The sequence below is a fragment of the Takifugu flavidus genome, chromosome 12 (genome assembly GCF_003711565.1).
Source record: "Takifugu flavidus isolate HTHZ2018 chromosome 12, ASM371156v2, whole genome shotgun sequence".
Taxonomy (NCBI): domain Eukaryota; kingdom Metazoa; phylum Chordata; class Actinopteri; order Tetraodontiformes; family Tetraodontidae; genus Takifugu; species Takifugu flavidus.
Genome location: NC_079531.1, coordinates 15,333,508 through 15,348,696, shown reverse-complemented (window position 1 = coordinate 15,348,696; position 15,189 = coordinate 15,333,508). Strand labels below are relative to the sequence as shown.

The 15,189-nt window shown below is 41.6% G+C and overlaps 2 protein-coding genes across 9 annotated transcripts in view; one reads left to right on the top strand and one right to left on the bottom strand.

The window, feature by feature from the left end:
• The first annotated feature begins 1,980 nt into the window (after positions 1 to 1,980).
• Positions 1,981 to 3,825, top strand: LOC130535512 (dynein axonemal assembly factor 1-like). The gene is made up of 2 exons (XM_057050587.1): positions 1,981 to 2,766; positions 3,162 to 3,825. Exons 1-2 carry the CDS (start codon positions 2,004 to 2,006, stop codon positions 3,725 to 3,727), a joined length of 1,329 nt encoding a protein of 442 aa, XP_056906567.1. The 5' UTR covers positions 1,981 to 2,003; the 3' UTR covers positions 3,728 to 3,825.
• A 4,255-nt stretch (positions 3,826 to 8,080) lies between these two features.
• mecom (MDS1 and EVI1 complex locus) overlaps positions 8,081 to 15,189 on the bottom strand; it is a 68,771-nt gene continuing 61,662 nt past the window's right edge. For all 8 annotated transcript variants that reach the window (XM_057049979.1, XM_057049977.1, XM_057049978.1 and 5 more), the window contains 7 exons: positions 13,922 to 14,085; positions 13,745 to 13,822; positions 13,018 to 13,187; positions 12,468 to 12,612; positions 10,080 to 10,316; positions 9,814 to 9,997; positions 8,081 to 9,607 (listed from right to left, as the gene is read on the bottom strand). In XM_057049979.1, the coding sequence (XP_056905959.1) occupies positions 9,473 to 9,607; positions 9,814 to 9,997; positions 10,080 to 10,316; positions 12,468 to 12,612; positions 13,018 to 13,187; positions 13,745 to 13,822; positions 13,922 to 14,085 (1,113 nt within the window). In that variant the 3' untranslated portion in view covers positions 8,081 to 9,472. The remainder of the gene's footprint in view (positions 9,608 to 9,813; positions 9,998 to 10,079; positions 10,317 to 12,467; positions 12,613 to 13,017; positions 13,188 to 13,744; positions 13,823 to 13,921; positions 14,086 to 15,189) is intronic.

Sequence of the window (15,189 nt, the reverse complement as noted above, 5' to 3'; positions counted from 1 at the left end):
AGGAACCCAGGATCTTTCCTCTTGACTGTGCCCACCCCAGTCAACAAGGTACTGGCTGCCCTTGGCAAGAGTGGATGATGCAAGCCACTGTATAAGTGAGTCCTATATCAATGAGGTGAGGGGGAGGTGGGGGTGGAGCAGCAGGCACCACTTGGCTCTTGTGGAACAGGTTGACCTTGGTTGCTGGGACCAAGAGGATAGGTTCAGAGAGTCCATGCACCAGAGGGCCATCTCAATTGCTTGGTTTATCCTCTTACTCGGGCCGTTGGTACCTAATTGACAAACTGGCAGTGGCTCTCAAGAGACTGCAGAACGCCCACCAGAACACTGAGGCAAACTAGGACCCTTTATGTAAGACCACATACACAGCAATACCACAAAGGCGAAAGACATGGTTGAAGAGCAAAGTGGACACAGAGTGGCCCATCTCTGTGAAGTGGTCCACAATGGCAAAAATGGCCTTATTTCAATCTGGAGGCAGGCCTCTGACAACAACCCACTGAAATGTGGGACTAGGGGAGTTGTGGCATCAGGAGAGGTTGCAGGAGGTCAGCTTGGGCTTGGCTCAATGGTTTGTTTTGTTTGCAGGTCTGACAGGCATCGGCCTACTTCTAGGTTCTCTAGAGCCCAGAATTGTAGTACAACTTTGACGCATGTGTCCACTGGAGTCCCCCCACCATCTCATAGCTTCTGGCAGGAATAAACAACCTGTTGGGAAGACGCTATGACCAGGCAGACCCTCTGTGGTGGCTCTCACCCTCTCCTCAATCTCCCATGTCAGGGATGCCATGGGGTGGAAGATGGTGGTTGAAGGGCTGGGGAATGATGACACCAGTCCTTCAACCACCAGGATTTTCACCATGTTCAATCTCACCCTCTCTTACAGACCAGGCTCCTGTAACATCAAACATCCTGTCATCTTTTCACCAGAGAGAAATGTTTGTTGAGCTCTGTCTCACCCAGCTGAAATAGCCATTACTGCTACTGTATTTGAACATTTAATTTTTTGACATTTTGGGGAAAGCTGAGCTTCCCTTGCGGTCTTGGTGAAATTGCCCGAATAGAAAGGTTCCTTTCCTGGTTTTGTCACTCCTCAGGCTCAGGCTTTACCCAATTGTCTGTACCAGGTGAAGAGGAGTCGGAAGCAGATGGGGAACCCGGCCAACGGGCTGTCAAGATGACAAGGGGTGTTCTGTTTCTTCTGACTTCTCTGGTTAAGGATGCAGAAGTGCAGCATGATGCTGAGCTCAAAAATTGAATCAGATTTGCGAGGCAGAGGACAGACAACACTTTAATTTTTATATTAATCAGTCACAGCTAGTATTTGACATCTGCAACAAGATCGAAGGAGTGATAGCAGATATCTGCAAGTCCATCATTCCATCATTTACCCCCTTTATTACAGATGGAGGCTTCACTAGATGGAACTTAGACTGTAAAATATAGATCTCCACACTAACTACGGTATACATTTTCCTCATTTCAGAAACTGCAGCAGAAGCATGGTCTGTTGAAAAGGATTTCTTTTTTAGATACCTTCAAGCTACTACAAACTACCACCCTGCTGAGAGGGTTGACAGGTGTATCAGGGACTGCCCAATGGAAATAAATGAAATTTCAATTGTTTACCATTTATAACTCAACCAAATAAATGTGGAATTCATAAAGAAAAGTTTGTGCACACAATCCCTTCCCCAAGTTTGACATTTGATCTTTCAATGATCAAAGGTCAAAACATCTTTGATTCAAAGCAATAAACTCTGTTACGTTGAATTACAACTACCCTGATTGGATCATGCTGAATTTCTCTACATTGTTTTATTGGAAAGTTTACTGCAAAAATCCAAATGAGTCAAGAAATGGTACCAAATCATCAGTCTGAATGTAGACGTCCCGCAACGGTTTCACAAGGGGAGGATGCCTTCGGAAAAGATGAAACTCAAGAAGACAAGCCCATAATGACAAACAGCCCAGAAACAGAACACAATAACCAAAGGTCAAAAATGACAAAAAAATTCCTGAGAGATCACTGTAAGCAGCTCAACCTTTACTTATGTCCTAGGTTGAATGACACTTTATACTTGCATTTTAATGATTTCTCAACCATTGAGAACTTGGAAGAGTACACAGGACTGAAGTGTCTCTGGTTGGAAAACAACAGGTTTAAGTTCATTGAAAACCTGGACAGCCTAACTGAGCTCCGCTGTTTGTACCTTCAGGGAAACCGCATTCGCAAATTGGACAACCTTTCCTCTTTAAAGTCTCTCCACACCTTGAATGTCTCAAATAACTACATATATACTATAGAGCACATCTCCTGTCTTCCTGAGCTGAACACCTTTCAGATTGCTCACAATAAGTTAAAGACTGTGGGTGACATACAGCATCTGAGTCAGTGTCTGGCGATCAGCGTACTGGACCTGTCCTACAATCTTCTATATGATCCAGAGATCCTCACTGTTCTTCAGGCCGTGCCAAATCTTAAGGTGCTAAATCTAATAGGAAATGAGGTGGTGAAAAAAATCCCAAACTACAGAAAGACCGTGATTGTGCAACTTCAAAATCTGACCTTTCTTGACGAACGGCCTGTGTTCCCTGAAGAGAGGGCATGTGCAGAGGCATGGGCAGCGGGAGGATTTGAGGGGGAGCAGAAAGAGAGGCAGGAATGGGAAACAAGAGAAAGACGATCACTTGAAAGTTCCTTGGCAGGTATGGCGATGATTCGTAAAAAAGCCCAGGAAAGAAGACTCCAGATGGAAGGGAAAGGTGAGCACGTTGTGATCTGACTCATGTACAGGTGCATCTCAATAGATTAGAATATCATCAGGAAGTTGACTATTTCGTCACTGTGTCAGGAGCCAGGTCATCTGCTGGTGTTGTGTCTTGTGTTGTTCAATGGCAGATGTTAAAATATTTTTGTTTTCCTCAAATAACCATTCACATTTTCTGAAAAATTCAAATTCTTTGGCTTCATTGGCTGCAAGAAATAACCATCAAAATTCAAAGAAATGAGCACTTGAATTCTATCACTCTGAAATTATTTAATTTAAATGAGTTTCATGTTTGAATTGAAACACTTAGGGGGGGAATATTGTAATTTACTGAGATGCATCTGTAAATTATGTGTGCTTGGATTGATAATAATGTTCACTTAATTTTAGGAGCAGGTCAAGAATTCAACTTTTCAGAGACAACATTTGAAGAAAATGACACCCACATCTCGTCGTCCTTGAGGGGAAAGATGATGCAGCCTTTTGACAGCCAGAACTTCTCTGAAGATTTATTGGATGGTCAGTTATCTCAGGGGCAAGAAGGGCACAGCTTTCAGATTGAAACCTTGGAGAACGTGGACCAGAACAAAGTTGAGATCAATTTGAAAGTAGGGGAGACCTTGCCACAAGATGGAATTGTGCAAAATCTGAAGGTGCTTGAGACAGAAACATCAGAAGATACTCAAGAACCAATCCAGAAAGAAGAGGTAGCTACCAGCCATCTACCTTTTGTTTGCCCTCGTCCTCTTGAAGTAGTAAAGGCTGCAGCAGCACACGGACCAGAGCAAGAGGATGAAGGACAGCTGGAAATGTTCAACCTTCCACAATTAAGCTCAATATCCACTGATGACTTGCCTGATCTTGAGGACGATGACGAGTCTACACTGGCTTTCTTCACCGACCAGTCTTCCAAAATAGAAATAATTATGTATCCAGATGATGAGGGAACCTACTAACACTTCCTCACAAATAAGATGGAAAAAAGATGGAATAATTTTAACATTTCCAATAACAATTAAAAACGAGGTAACAATTAAAAGCCTTTTTAAGATGACCGAGGACAACATTATGGTTCAATTCAACACATTGCTAGCTTTTTTTTCTGGCACCACGTGACTCGTTACAGAGGGCTGGATATCTCACAAGTGGAGGGGACAATAATCAGGAAATTGTCTATATAAGTTGATATTATACTATTTCACAAAAAACTACACAACACATTACTAGTGTCAAGTTGAAGGGGAATCAGTCATTTCCATTTTTAGCCTATTATCCACCTATTGACCCCCCCACCCCCACCCCCTTAATCTGCCATGGAGGCTATACTGCATCTCTCTGAAGACATAACACAATAACTCAAAATGTTAATTCACCTCATCACTGCTACCCCCCCCCCCCCCCCAACACACACACACACACACACACACACACACACACACACACACACACACACACACACACACTCACACACACACGCACGCACGCTTCGGGAGATGCATCCCATTTTCCCGCCAGTAGATGGTGCAACGTAACTGTCTAAAACCGGTAAAATCCAGCTTACCGCTATTTTACGGTTATCTAAAGCGAGTAGCGCGGTGAAACGAAAAAAAAGGAATTATATTGTTTTAGGTGTAAAAAAAAAAATCAATCCTAAACAACCAACAGCCAGCCTCACTGAAGCCAAGATGGCGCAAGGTTCGAGCTGGCGCTCCACCAAAATCACCAGCCTTCATCGTCCTCCCAACCTGGCCTGGTTGGAGGTTGTGTCGCACCTGACTGCCTCGCAAGAGGGAGACAGGAGCAAGGATGACTTGCTGTTAATGAAGATGGGTCGGTTAAGTGGCCAATTTGTTCAGATGTCCTCACATTATGTCCCCTCACAGCCGAGAGGGGACAGACAACCGTCATTAACTGGAACATAAATTAAAATTAAGATGCTTTATCCTGAATTTGTTCTGTTATTATGAATACATATTGAATGGTTTAATGTAATTACTATTCAGTGTTGGAATATATTAACTGTAGCCAGAATAAGTTAACTTCAAGTATAGTATCAGAAAATGTTTTTTTTTTTTTTCAAAAAAGGATATAGGTTGAACATCCCTACATCCTTTTTTTTAAAAAAAAACAAAAAACAATAGTGTTTTTAAATCAACACAGTTTTTTATTTTTTTTATTTTCACAAATTACCCAACTGAATGTGTTGGCAATGTTTGGTCTGTATCTTTTACAGCCCCGTTATATTTTAATAAGAACTGCCAGCTGCCATCCTAAACCGATCTAGAGATTTAGGAAATTGTATGCTACATATGTAAAAACAACGCTGTCCTTCAGAGAAATGTATTTCTTAAATGCATTGAACCTGGAGGGTTTTTTTGAGGACCACAAACCAATCATTCACCGTCACTTCTTCTTTGCGAGAGAATTTCATACTGATTGATTTCCATGCTTTATTATGCAGCACATGAAATTCAATGTGGGGCCGCTGGGGATTGCAAGCTGTTTAGTGTCTAGACTCCTTTCTTCTTTCACTTGTCACTAATCACTCTTAATAAAGGTACAGGCAACAGTAATTTGCTACCACAGAAAATACTTGAAATTTGTACATATTCCACTTGCGTCCCCCCCCCCCCCATCTCAGTAAACTAGACTGTTGACTTGGTTGCTACAGACTCAGTGAGTGTGTGGTTGATCTGCTGATTTACCAGTTTAACACATGTACAAATGTAATAACCTTTAAGTCAAAGGGAGTTGACAGGATATATATTTAAATTAATATTTTGAAGATCCATAACACATACAATAAGCCAGTCAGTAAACGAGTCTAGAAGGTTTGTTGTAAATGAATATTTCGTTTTTGTCCTGTGTAGAGATGAAACTGTGAATCGGCTCCTGCGGAGAGGAAGAACACTGTGAAAGTGCTCATTGCTGAATGTGATCATCCTCCCACAAGGACAAAGCTAAAATTAAATTGCTTCACTGTACATTTTTCTTATATCACCTGTCAAGTTGACCCAAATGAGGCCCTGCTATGAAACACAACGTTTTCTAATCGACCCTGATTCGCTGTGGAGCCGAGGGGCAGCGCACTTGTTGCTTCTGCATGCTTGACATTGAAGTTGGACTTTCTCATCTTTTACAAGAGGATTTCCTGAAGAATAGCATTTAATACATATGCCAGCCTGCTTGAGTTTCAATTCTTTGATGCTTTTAATGTATGGTACTATTGTTTATATGGGGGTGATGCTCTTTTGGATATGACATTGCCTATTGAGATCTGGTCTTGTCTCATGAGGTTTGTCCACTTTTCCGAAGAGGCCATTCTCCATCATCTCAGGAGAGCCTGCCTTTCTCAGGCCTACAGGTGAAAAGCTCTGTCTCCCTGACGTGTGGGTGGGGAGGCAATCAGTCTGTGACCCTTTGGTGTAGGTCTCTACCATAAACTGCGTCCACAGATCAGAGTTTGGCTCCTACAACATTCTGAGGGATCCTTACTGTCCTGACTAAGTTCCTCTGGTTTGCTGTAGTGACAACTCAAATTCTCTTGAAGGTTACAATTGTTTTTACATCTAACTGTGGTATCTTTAATGCAGTTCATGACACTACAGCTTTCCCCTATGCAAGGAACAGAAACATGTAAAGCCAGCAGAGAGGGTTCCAGGAACTAGTATGAAGAAAATGAAAGAGAGAGGCTGCTGTGAGAATATAATCTGAGGAAGTAAAATAGGGGTTTTTGTCCTGTTGAGGACAAAAACCCCTGGAGCCACCAGTGTTCTGCTCCTCTCTGAGTTAGGAAATCTTGTACCATCTTGTAGTTCCAAAAGATCATCAGCCCAACTGTAAAAATGAAGGATCCTGTAAAAATGATAAAGAAAAAAGATTGTCATAAATTAAATTAATAAATTTAAAAAAAAATCTCAAAACACAGCCCATTAAATAATGAACACAATCAAATAATACATTTTATGAAATGCAAGCATAAATCAAATATATTATAAATGCCTATATGGTGCAATACAATAAATGGCCCATAGGGGACACATTAAACCTAAAAAGGAATACACGTGTGCAGTGCTTGTAACATTACAGATAAACCTAAACACTGATTAGTGATAAGTGGTAGTTAACACAGGATTAATAGAATAATCTATAATATTAGTAAGTATGGGAAGCATTCCGGTGCAGCTGTTCGGCAGGAACATTTTTTGCTTTTTGAGAAATGCGGGGAGCTCTAAAGACAGACACAATTCCTGAAACAAGACATTTTTATTCATCCAAAAGTGTTACGCTGTAGATGAAGACGTACAGTGAGTATAGAAGAGGGATCTTTGTGCAGCCAAGTTCATGCTGGCCCAGTGTACCTGGAACAGTTTATAGGTGGAGGAAAGGTGGACACCATGTCCCACAGGTGGCCTTCATCCACCAGCTCTACAAGGGTTCATCTCACCTCTGCTACACCTAGTTGTTGTAGGGTTTCAAAGGCAGAGTGAACAAGTAGTGGTGTGATGCCGCAAAGTGTCTAAAGAAGCATGTACGTGTGTGTGTGTGTGTGTGTGTGTGTGTGTGTGTGTGTGTGTGTGTGTATCCGAGAATTTTAGGCGTTCCATTTCATTCTTTTAGAGCAGTCACTACCATGAGCAACTGACCTCATCAAAGTTGGCTGGACTTCCTTCGGTGACCTCATCAACACTCCGTGACCAACCCTGACCCCATCAAAGCTGGACGTTGATTTGTGCCAGGATGGGCTGACAGCCGGCCCTAAAAAAACTCCCCCACCATTAGGGGGCAAGAGCAATGTATATGCGATGCAGCAACACCAGCCATCCTCAGCCTCCGGTGCAGGTCTCCAGTCCCCCCTCCCCAGTCACCCTCTGGACAATAAAGCAGCTGATTCCTCAGCTCTCCCAGCCACAATGTCCACCCACGTAGGCTGAGAATTCTTATTAAGCATTTGAGTAATGAGGCAGATTATCACATCTACCCAACTCATCCATCATGTCCAACAAATGGACACAAAAACAGAGGACGCATTCCTGCTCCTGCTTTGACTACCACATTCAGGCTCTCTCAAGCCGTCTTTCTTCTTCTACCTCTATATATGAGCCAAAGCTTGTATAAAAAACTCTCTAAAGTCCCCCCCCCCTCCGAAAGGGAGCCTTTAGATGCTAGGTGATACACTGGTTTGCTGTTAATAAATCAACATTTGGGCCAAATGTTTACTCCTCAGAGGGGGCTGTATTAAATCGATATATAAAGTGGACATAAACTGTGTGGAATATCTATAGAGACAAAAACAGAAGCCATATCAATCCATGTTGTAATTCTATATTTCTTATTTTGTTCCGCTCACAGCATTGAATTGAAATGCATAACAGTTACATTATAGAAAGCATTACAACAAAGTACCTCAACTTGCTTATTACTTTTTATAATCTATTACAAAATAAGGAAGAAAAAAAAGCTGGTGCCTCAAAACAGGAAAATAAATTTGGCACAGTGGATTAACATGAACTTAACAGACAAGCTTTTATACAACTGTAAATAAAGTTCTTTCTAGACCAATCATGCATTTATAGACAATGGACATGTCTCAAACTTTATAGCTTTTTTTCGTTTTAAAAGCTGAACAGTAGAAAAAAGATATTTAGTTTAAGCGCGAATTAGTGATTTTCTTTGTTTTTAATACTATCTGGTACTCAAGTGTAATCTACAAGTCCCTGTGAATTCTGGGATTAGCCAATCAAGAATCCCCCCTTCACCTTTACTAAGAACAGTGCTATTCAGTAAACAATCTACATTTCACCAAGAAATAAATATAGTTCTGATCATACAACAGCAAATAACAACACCAACAAAGAAAACATAAAATAAAACAATGATTGTCCAAAATCAAAACACACACAAGCACAGAAAAACGAACAACTAGCATTCGGGGTAAGAACTGGTATTATTGGCTAAGATTCAATGCTCGAAAACTGTATAACCTTTACAGACTTAACACATTTTTTTCTATTTTTTAAACAAAACCAAAAACCGTTTTCTTTTTCCAGTACAAAGACATCAATCTATATTCCATCACAGATAGTGCAGGTGGTGTAATCGAGAACAAAGGATGTAAAAACCTGTCGGTAAAAACCTGTGTGTAGCACTTTTACTGCACAGAATTGGTGTAAAACCAGTCTGGTTCTGAATGTCGATCAACAAAAAAAGTTATCCAGTTATATTACAAAATCTCTGACCTAAAGTGAAGGAGAACTCATTTTTATATGAGGCTGCTACTTTTACCCACCGTGTTATCATAAAGAATGCGTATTTGTAATAGATGCTAGCCAACCTCTGCTTAGGTGTCAAAGAGAAATTAGGTAGAATGTGTTATAGATACTCTTGTGATGTTCTTGTGATTTTTGCACAACGCTACATCTTCCATACCCCACAGCAAAACATGTCCTTTCAGCAGGATAACGACATTTACAGTTATCATTATACATTAATCATCCTGGTCTGGGTTGTTTAAGAAAACAGAAATGTTTACTTTCATGACGGTATTTTGCTGATTTTGACATTTTTTCAGTTTTTGTTTGGCTATATTGACAATGACTCTGCTTAGCGGTCAGATAGGGCAAAGGGTTCAATCAGCAGCCTCTGCCAAGAGCTCCCGGCGCCGTCAAACAATTTGGGTGTTGAAAGGTCAAGGGAAAACATCATACATGGCTAAAGGACTGGACCAGACTGGTTTCACTGGCAGCCTGCGCCAGACTGTGCCACATAGCGGAAGGGCTGTAGGAAGATGGCTGCAGAGGGTCCTTATCGGTGAGAGAGAGCATCATGGTGTATGCCTAAGGCAGAAGGGAACAGATAACGTTTAACTACGGTTTTCATACTAATTAAATAATTGTTGAGCACTGACTTCAAGTTTGTCATAGAGACACAATATCAACTAACTCATGACAGCTGCATGTCTGAGCGTTTGGGATTAAACCAAACGGGCCGAACTGGCTCTCCATGGTTCCGATCTGTGTTCATACGATCAAAGAAACATTACCTGAGACTTGGATTTTTTAAAGAGCGGCTGATTGATGGCTTCACTCAGGGTGATGGAGCCAAAGGAGCCCTCAGTTTCGTCTCTGTCTCCCTCATTCAGCTTGTTCTCCTCCAGCTTGCACATTTCTGAAATGTGATGAATATGATCCAATCCTGAATTGCTGTCCTGCTCCTCCTTCTCATAGCTGTAGATGAAAATAAATAAATAAAGATTACAGCATTGCAAAGTGCACTGGTATGTTAAATATGAGCTTGGGTATTATTTACCCCCTTTGAGATGTTTTGCAGTTAACTACAAAGTCATTTCCTGAGGTCTTGCTGAGGTCTATTTCCTCTTGTACGTCCTCATTGAGGCAGCTCGACAGTAGCTTTCCTTCTGCTTTAGCAGATGTGTTGCTGGCCTCCTCCACCATTCCGACCTCCCCACACAGCTTCGCTGCTTCCAGCTCACATGAACTACGAGTTCCCATCAGCGCCTTCTCCTCAGGTGCATCCCCGGTAATCCTGTAGTCTCAAAACAATCAGGCATTGACACATTAAACGTTGCAGTAATGAAGTACTAACACTTTCTACCCATAACTTTCCCATTTAATGGAGCTTGTTCATTTTCCATATTTAATGTTGGAATTTCCAGTTCCTGCTTCTGATGGTTGATTCTATACAATCCTATACATTATGCCTATGTGGATATTTGCCTCCAAATCTCCTTTAGCCCAACAGCAAATGGGTTGATCAATGCAGCGCTTCATTTGAATCCTTTGCTTTTCTCATTGTGCACAGTTAGATATCATCTCATATCATCCTGGATCTAAATATGAGATTTACAATTTTAAGAAAATTATATGTGACCCGTATGTAATCGCATTGATTTCTGCATAAATTGGTCATAAATTGTCTTCTGATCTTCATCTACATCACACCAACAGACCAACATAGTCCACTTAAACCAAGACCACACAAACAGTTATATATGTTTCCATGTTTTTATTCAACACAAAATGTAAATATTCATAGTGCAGTGTGGTAAAAGTATGTGAACCTTTGGATTTGATAAATCTTTGATCCTCCTTTGGTCGAAACAACCTTTCCTGCAGGTGCACAATAGAGAGGAGGCATTTTGGACCATTCCTCTTTACAGAACTGTTGAAGTTCAGCGATATTCTCAGAACATCTGGTGTGAATCTCTCTCTTGAGGTCACACCACAGCATCTCAATTTGTTTGTGGTCATTAATCAGACCGGGCGACTCCAGAAGGCCTAATTTCTCTTGTTGAAACCTTTGTGGCAGAGAGATGGTCTTAAGCTTTCCTTGTAAAGTCGTTGATCGTGTTCCATCCCGTCCCTGAGGAACCCTGATGACTTCACAATCCTTCACAGGTGGATCGGATCTTACTGTTGGGGCGCTTTTATTGTGCCCTGTCTTCCTTCCAAACAACTCAACTTCGGTTTCATCTGCCCACAGCACATTTTGCCAGTAGGGCTGTGGAACTTCCCAGTGATCGTTCAGTGGGACAGCAGTGTCTTCCTCAGTGGTGTCCCCTCACCAACTTTGGGAATCCTCTTCACCTCAGTGAGGATTCTAGGAAGAGTAGCACCAGTAGTGATCTTTCTACATCTACAGCTTCTCTCTCTGACCATGGACACACAAACATCAAGTCTTTTAGAGATACTTTTATGATCCTTTCCAGCGTCAGGCACGTCAACAATTCTTACTTGTGGGTCTTCTGAGAGCTCTTCTGAGGGAGGGTTCACATCAGGCGATGCTTCTTCAGAATAACCAAATTGTTAGGTTGTTTTATAGTTCAGGGCAGCTTTACCAACATCTCCAATCTCGCCACTCTCCAGGTTGGTTGACTCCTGACGCTGATTAGCTCTTGGAGAAGTCATCAGCCAAGCGGTTCACATACTTTTTCTGCCTTCTACTTGAACGTTCACATGTTGTGTTCAATAAAAACAGGAAAACATCAAATAAATGCTTTCGTACACCCGTCTGCACATGCAGTCATGGAGAGTTTCATCTGCACCGTCTGTCCTTCAGCCAACCTCGGCTAAAATGCACTTTCGGGACAGAAGTAGCTCAGTCTATGGAGCAAATGGGTTTCGGGTTCGAGTCCGTCCATGTGAAAACAAACGCCGTCTCCTGTGCAGACCTCTCAGCAGCCATCTCTGATCAGAGCTCTGGGAATTTATATGCATCTTAGATCTCATCTCTGACTTGGCTGCAGATATCAGAAAAACTTGTGCGGTCCAAATGCCGCTGAGCAAAAGACCTCCTGCACATTTCCAGTAGCTGCAATCATCTCAAATAGAACGATAAATTTCTGTCTTTCTCCTTGTTTCTGGTGACAATGTGACAACTATTGATAATAGCTGAGTGCTGTGCAAATGTACATCCCACAAACACATCATTCATATATTGCCTTGGCCTGAAAATTGAAAAATGTCAATTAAAAGACCAGTATTGCACGAGTTTGTTGCACAGAAATGAGTCCGTTATCGGATTAGGTGGAGTTTCGAACAAATGGTTTCCCGCATGTGACTCTTTGTGATTTTCTCTGCTTTTGTGATGCGGTGGGTCAAAAGCCTGGGGGGACATTTTCCCATTTACACAGAGTTTGGCTGTGCAGCTATAATAAGTACATAAATCTGCTTTTACCCTTCCTCTGAGGAGCCTGGTGACATCTGGTTCTGGCCTGTGTTGCTGATGAAATTCTTTATTTCATTAAAATAAGAATCTTCTTTATCATCCAAAACGGCACCGCAGTTGTCAACTTCAGAGTGTGGGGACGACATGGCCGTGCCTGCAGACAGGACACAAATACCCCCGTTTTGCATTTGAATCATTTGATATAACACAATAATGGGGTTTTTTCCCCCAATAAATTTGTCTCATTTAAAGCAATTAAATCAATTTCAAGCCAATGTAGACAGATATCGTTGGTGTGTCTGATGTTTCTGGCAGTAAATAGTTAACGATGTTCTTCTCTGGGGTTTGGGGTCATTGCTAATTTCCTAATTGAATTTCTACAAGGAAAACATTGCAACAAAATTCAGTAAAACTTACAAACAAATTTGGTACAATAAGGTGGCCACAGTGATGCTGCAAAAAGAACTCTTGACAGAAGATCCAAGTGGATTTAATGTCCACTGTTCAGAAGAACAGCTGCACTAACGTGTCACCAAAAGAGCAGAACGGGTCTCCTGACCTGACAGACTGCCGTTTTCGTGCTTCTTAAGGTGGCGGTCCAGATTGGTCTGCTGACCGAAACAGCGATCGCACAAGTGGCACTTGAAGGGTTTTTCTTTGTTGTGGATGTTACGAATGTGACGCTGGAGATTGGAGGAGATGCTGAAGGAGCGATCGCAGAATTTACACCTGCAGGAGACGTCGATGTGGTTGGAAAATAACAGAGAAATTCATAAGCTGCTGGTGATGAATAAAACCGTGCTACATTAAGAAGCGGCGGTTATTGCCCGGCCAGAACAATAAAATTGCACCCTTTCTTCCACAAAATCAGCGTGTAACAGCTTTAGCTCTACCCTAAAAATTAAACCTTAATGCCAAGCTGCTTCATACAAAATTAAATGAACAGATTAGATCGTTTCTTGTGGTTGAATTAGCTCACTCAATTGACTGTCCCTGGAGAAAACGTTCCCGTTATTACCCCCCAAATTACAATAAACAAAGCTGATCTTTAATTGGGTGCCAATACGAGGGCAGGAGGCTATCAGACCGAGGCAGCAGAAGCCGAGTCTGACTCCAGCTCCTCTGCTCCGGTCAGCAGGCCTTCCTCAACATCCAAGGCCCTTAACAACTACAAGGCAGTCCGCTGCTAGCCAGTATATACTCTTACACCTAAATATACAATTTATACATTTATGATAGATCGATTTCCACTGTTCATTTCTCTGAGAAGTGAAAGAGCCTCGTACCTGTAAGGTTGCTCTCCTGTGTGAGTCCGGAGGTGACGGGTCAGGTTAGCAGAGCGGGGAAAGATTTTTCCACAATATCTATAATGGTGTAGATATTTTCCCTCAGTAACATGTATGACGATGATGACCATCAAAAAGGATTCTTTCTGCATATGTAGATATACTTGTTGGAATTACCTGCATGCGTAGCGCTCCTTGCCTTTGCGCAGTAGACTCTCCGAGAGGGACGAGGTTGGGACTCTGAAGTCAAAGACTGAAGGGACAGAATGCAGACGGTCTCCCGGCACGTTCAAGGAGCCGAACGTCTCCAGCTTGTCAGCCATGTTTCCGACAGCCGAGAGCTGCATGTACGCAAGAGCGAGAGCAGATTAGATTAACAAGTGAATTGAGAGTTTCATTTTTCAAACATTGTATCAACATATGGCAATTCATGTAAGTAAAAATGGTGGTAAAATAACAGCAATCGTTGGTATTTTCTTATCTTATATAGATGTTAATAGAGTTTATATTTTGTATGAAGCAGTAATAAGGGGTAAGAATATAATACATCCTTTAAAAAGTTGTATAAATGCTTTGTTACATTGGTTTTTTTACATTTTTTTTTTACATTTTTATACATGTTTGAAATAAACAAAATCTGCCCGTCAATCTCAACTTGTTGAAATATCCAAAATCTAAAAAAAGAAGTCAACTTGAATACTTAATAATAAAGTTCAGGTTAATATTTATGTCTACAGCAGTGACGCAAATACACAAACTTGATTTACGACTGCAGCTAATATACAAATCAAATTTATGATTTTTTATTGGCTGGAGTGGAGTTATTACCGTCAATGTTGGTGGGAGAAAAATGTGTGTCCCAAAAAAAAATGCTCGCGCGTGTTTACGTGTGGAAGGGTGGTGGTAGGGTGGTGGAGGGGAGGGGGGGGGGGTGTCATGCCCTGCTGTAAACCATTCTGTGCACAATACGGTCAGACAGCACATTTGTCAATATGAAAGATGGTGACATTACTGATCAAGGGCCAGACAGACGTAATAATGATATCGCTGAGATGAGAGAAGCGGGGTGGGGGGGAGGGGGGGGGGGCAATATGGAGGAGGAGCAAAGGAGGGAGGAAGCAAGGCAGAGGGAGCAGGACGCCAGGGCGGCCTTTCAGGCTCGTCTGCCTCGTGGCACCGAACACTTCAGAGCAAAAAACGGCTTGTGCACGAGAATTTATTATGTACTATTTTAGTCAAACCCAGTTTTAAAACACTCGTCATGATGCAATAAGGATGAAGGGTTTTTAGGAGTTTAAATCTAATAATTTAATCACTTATAATACCTGATCCTCAATTTCCCATCAGTGGGCCATTTAGTGATCTTTATAATAGAATGTTATTTTCTATTTAAGTTGGTATATATATATATGAGCATTTTAAGGCTTGGAATGAAATGAAACTGA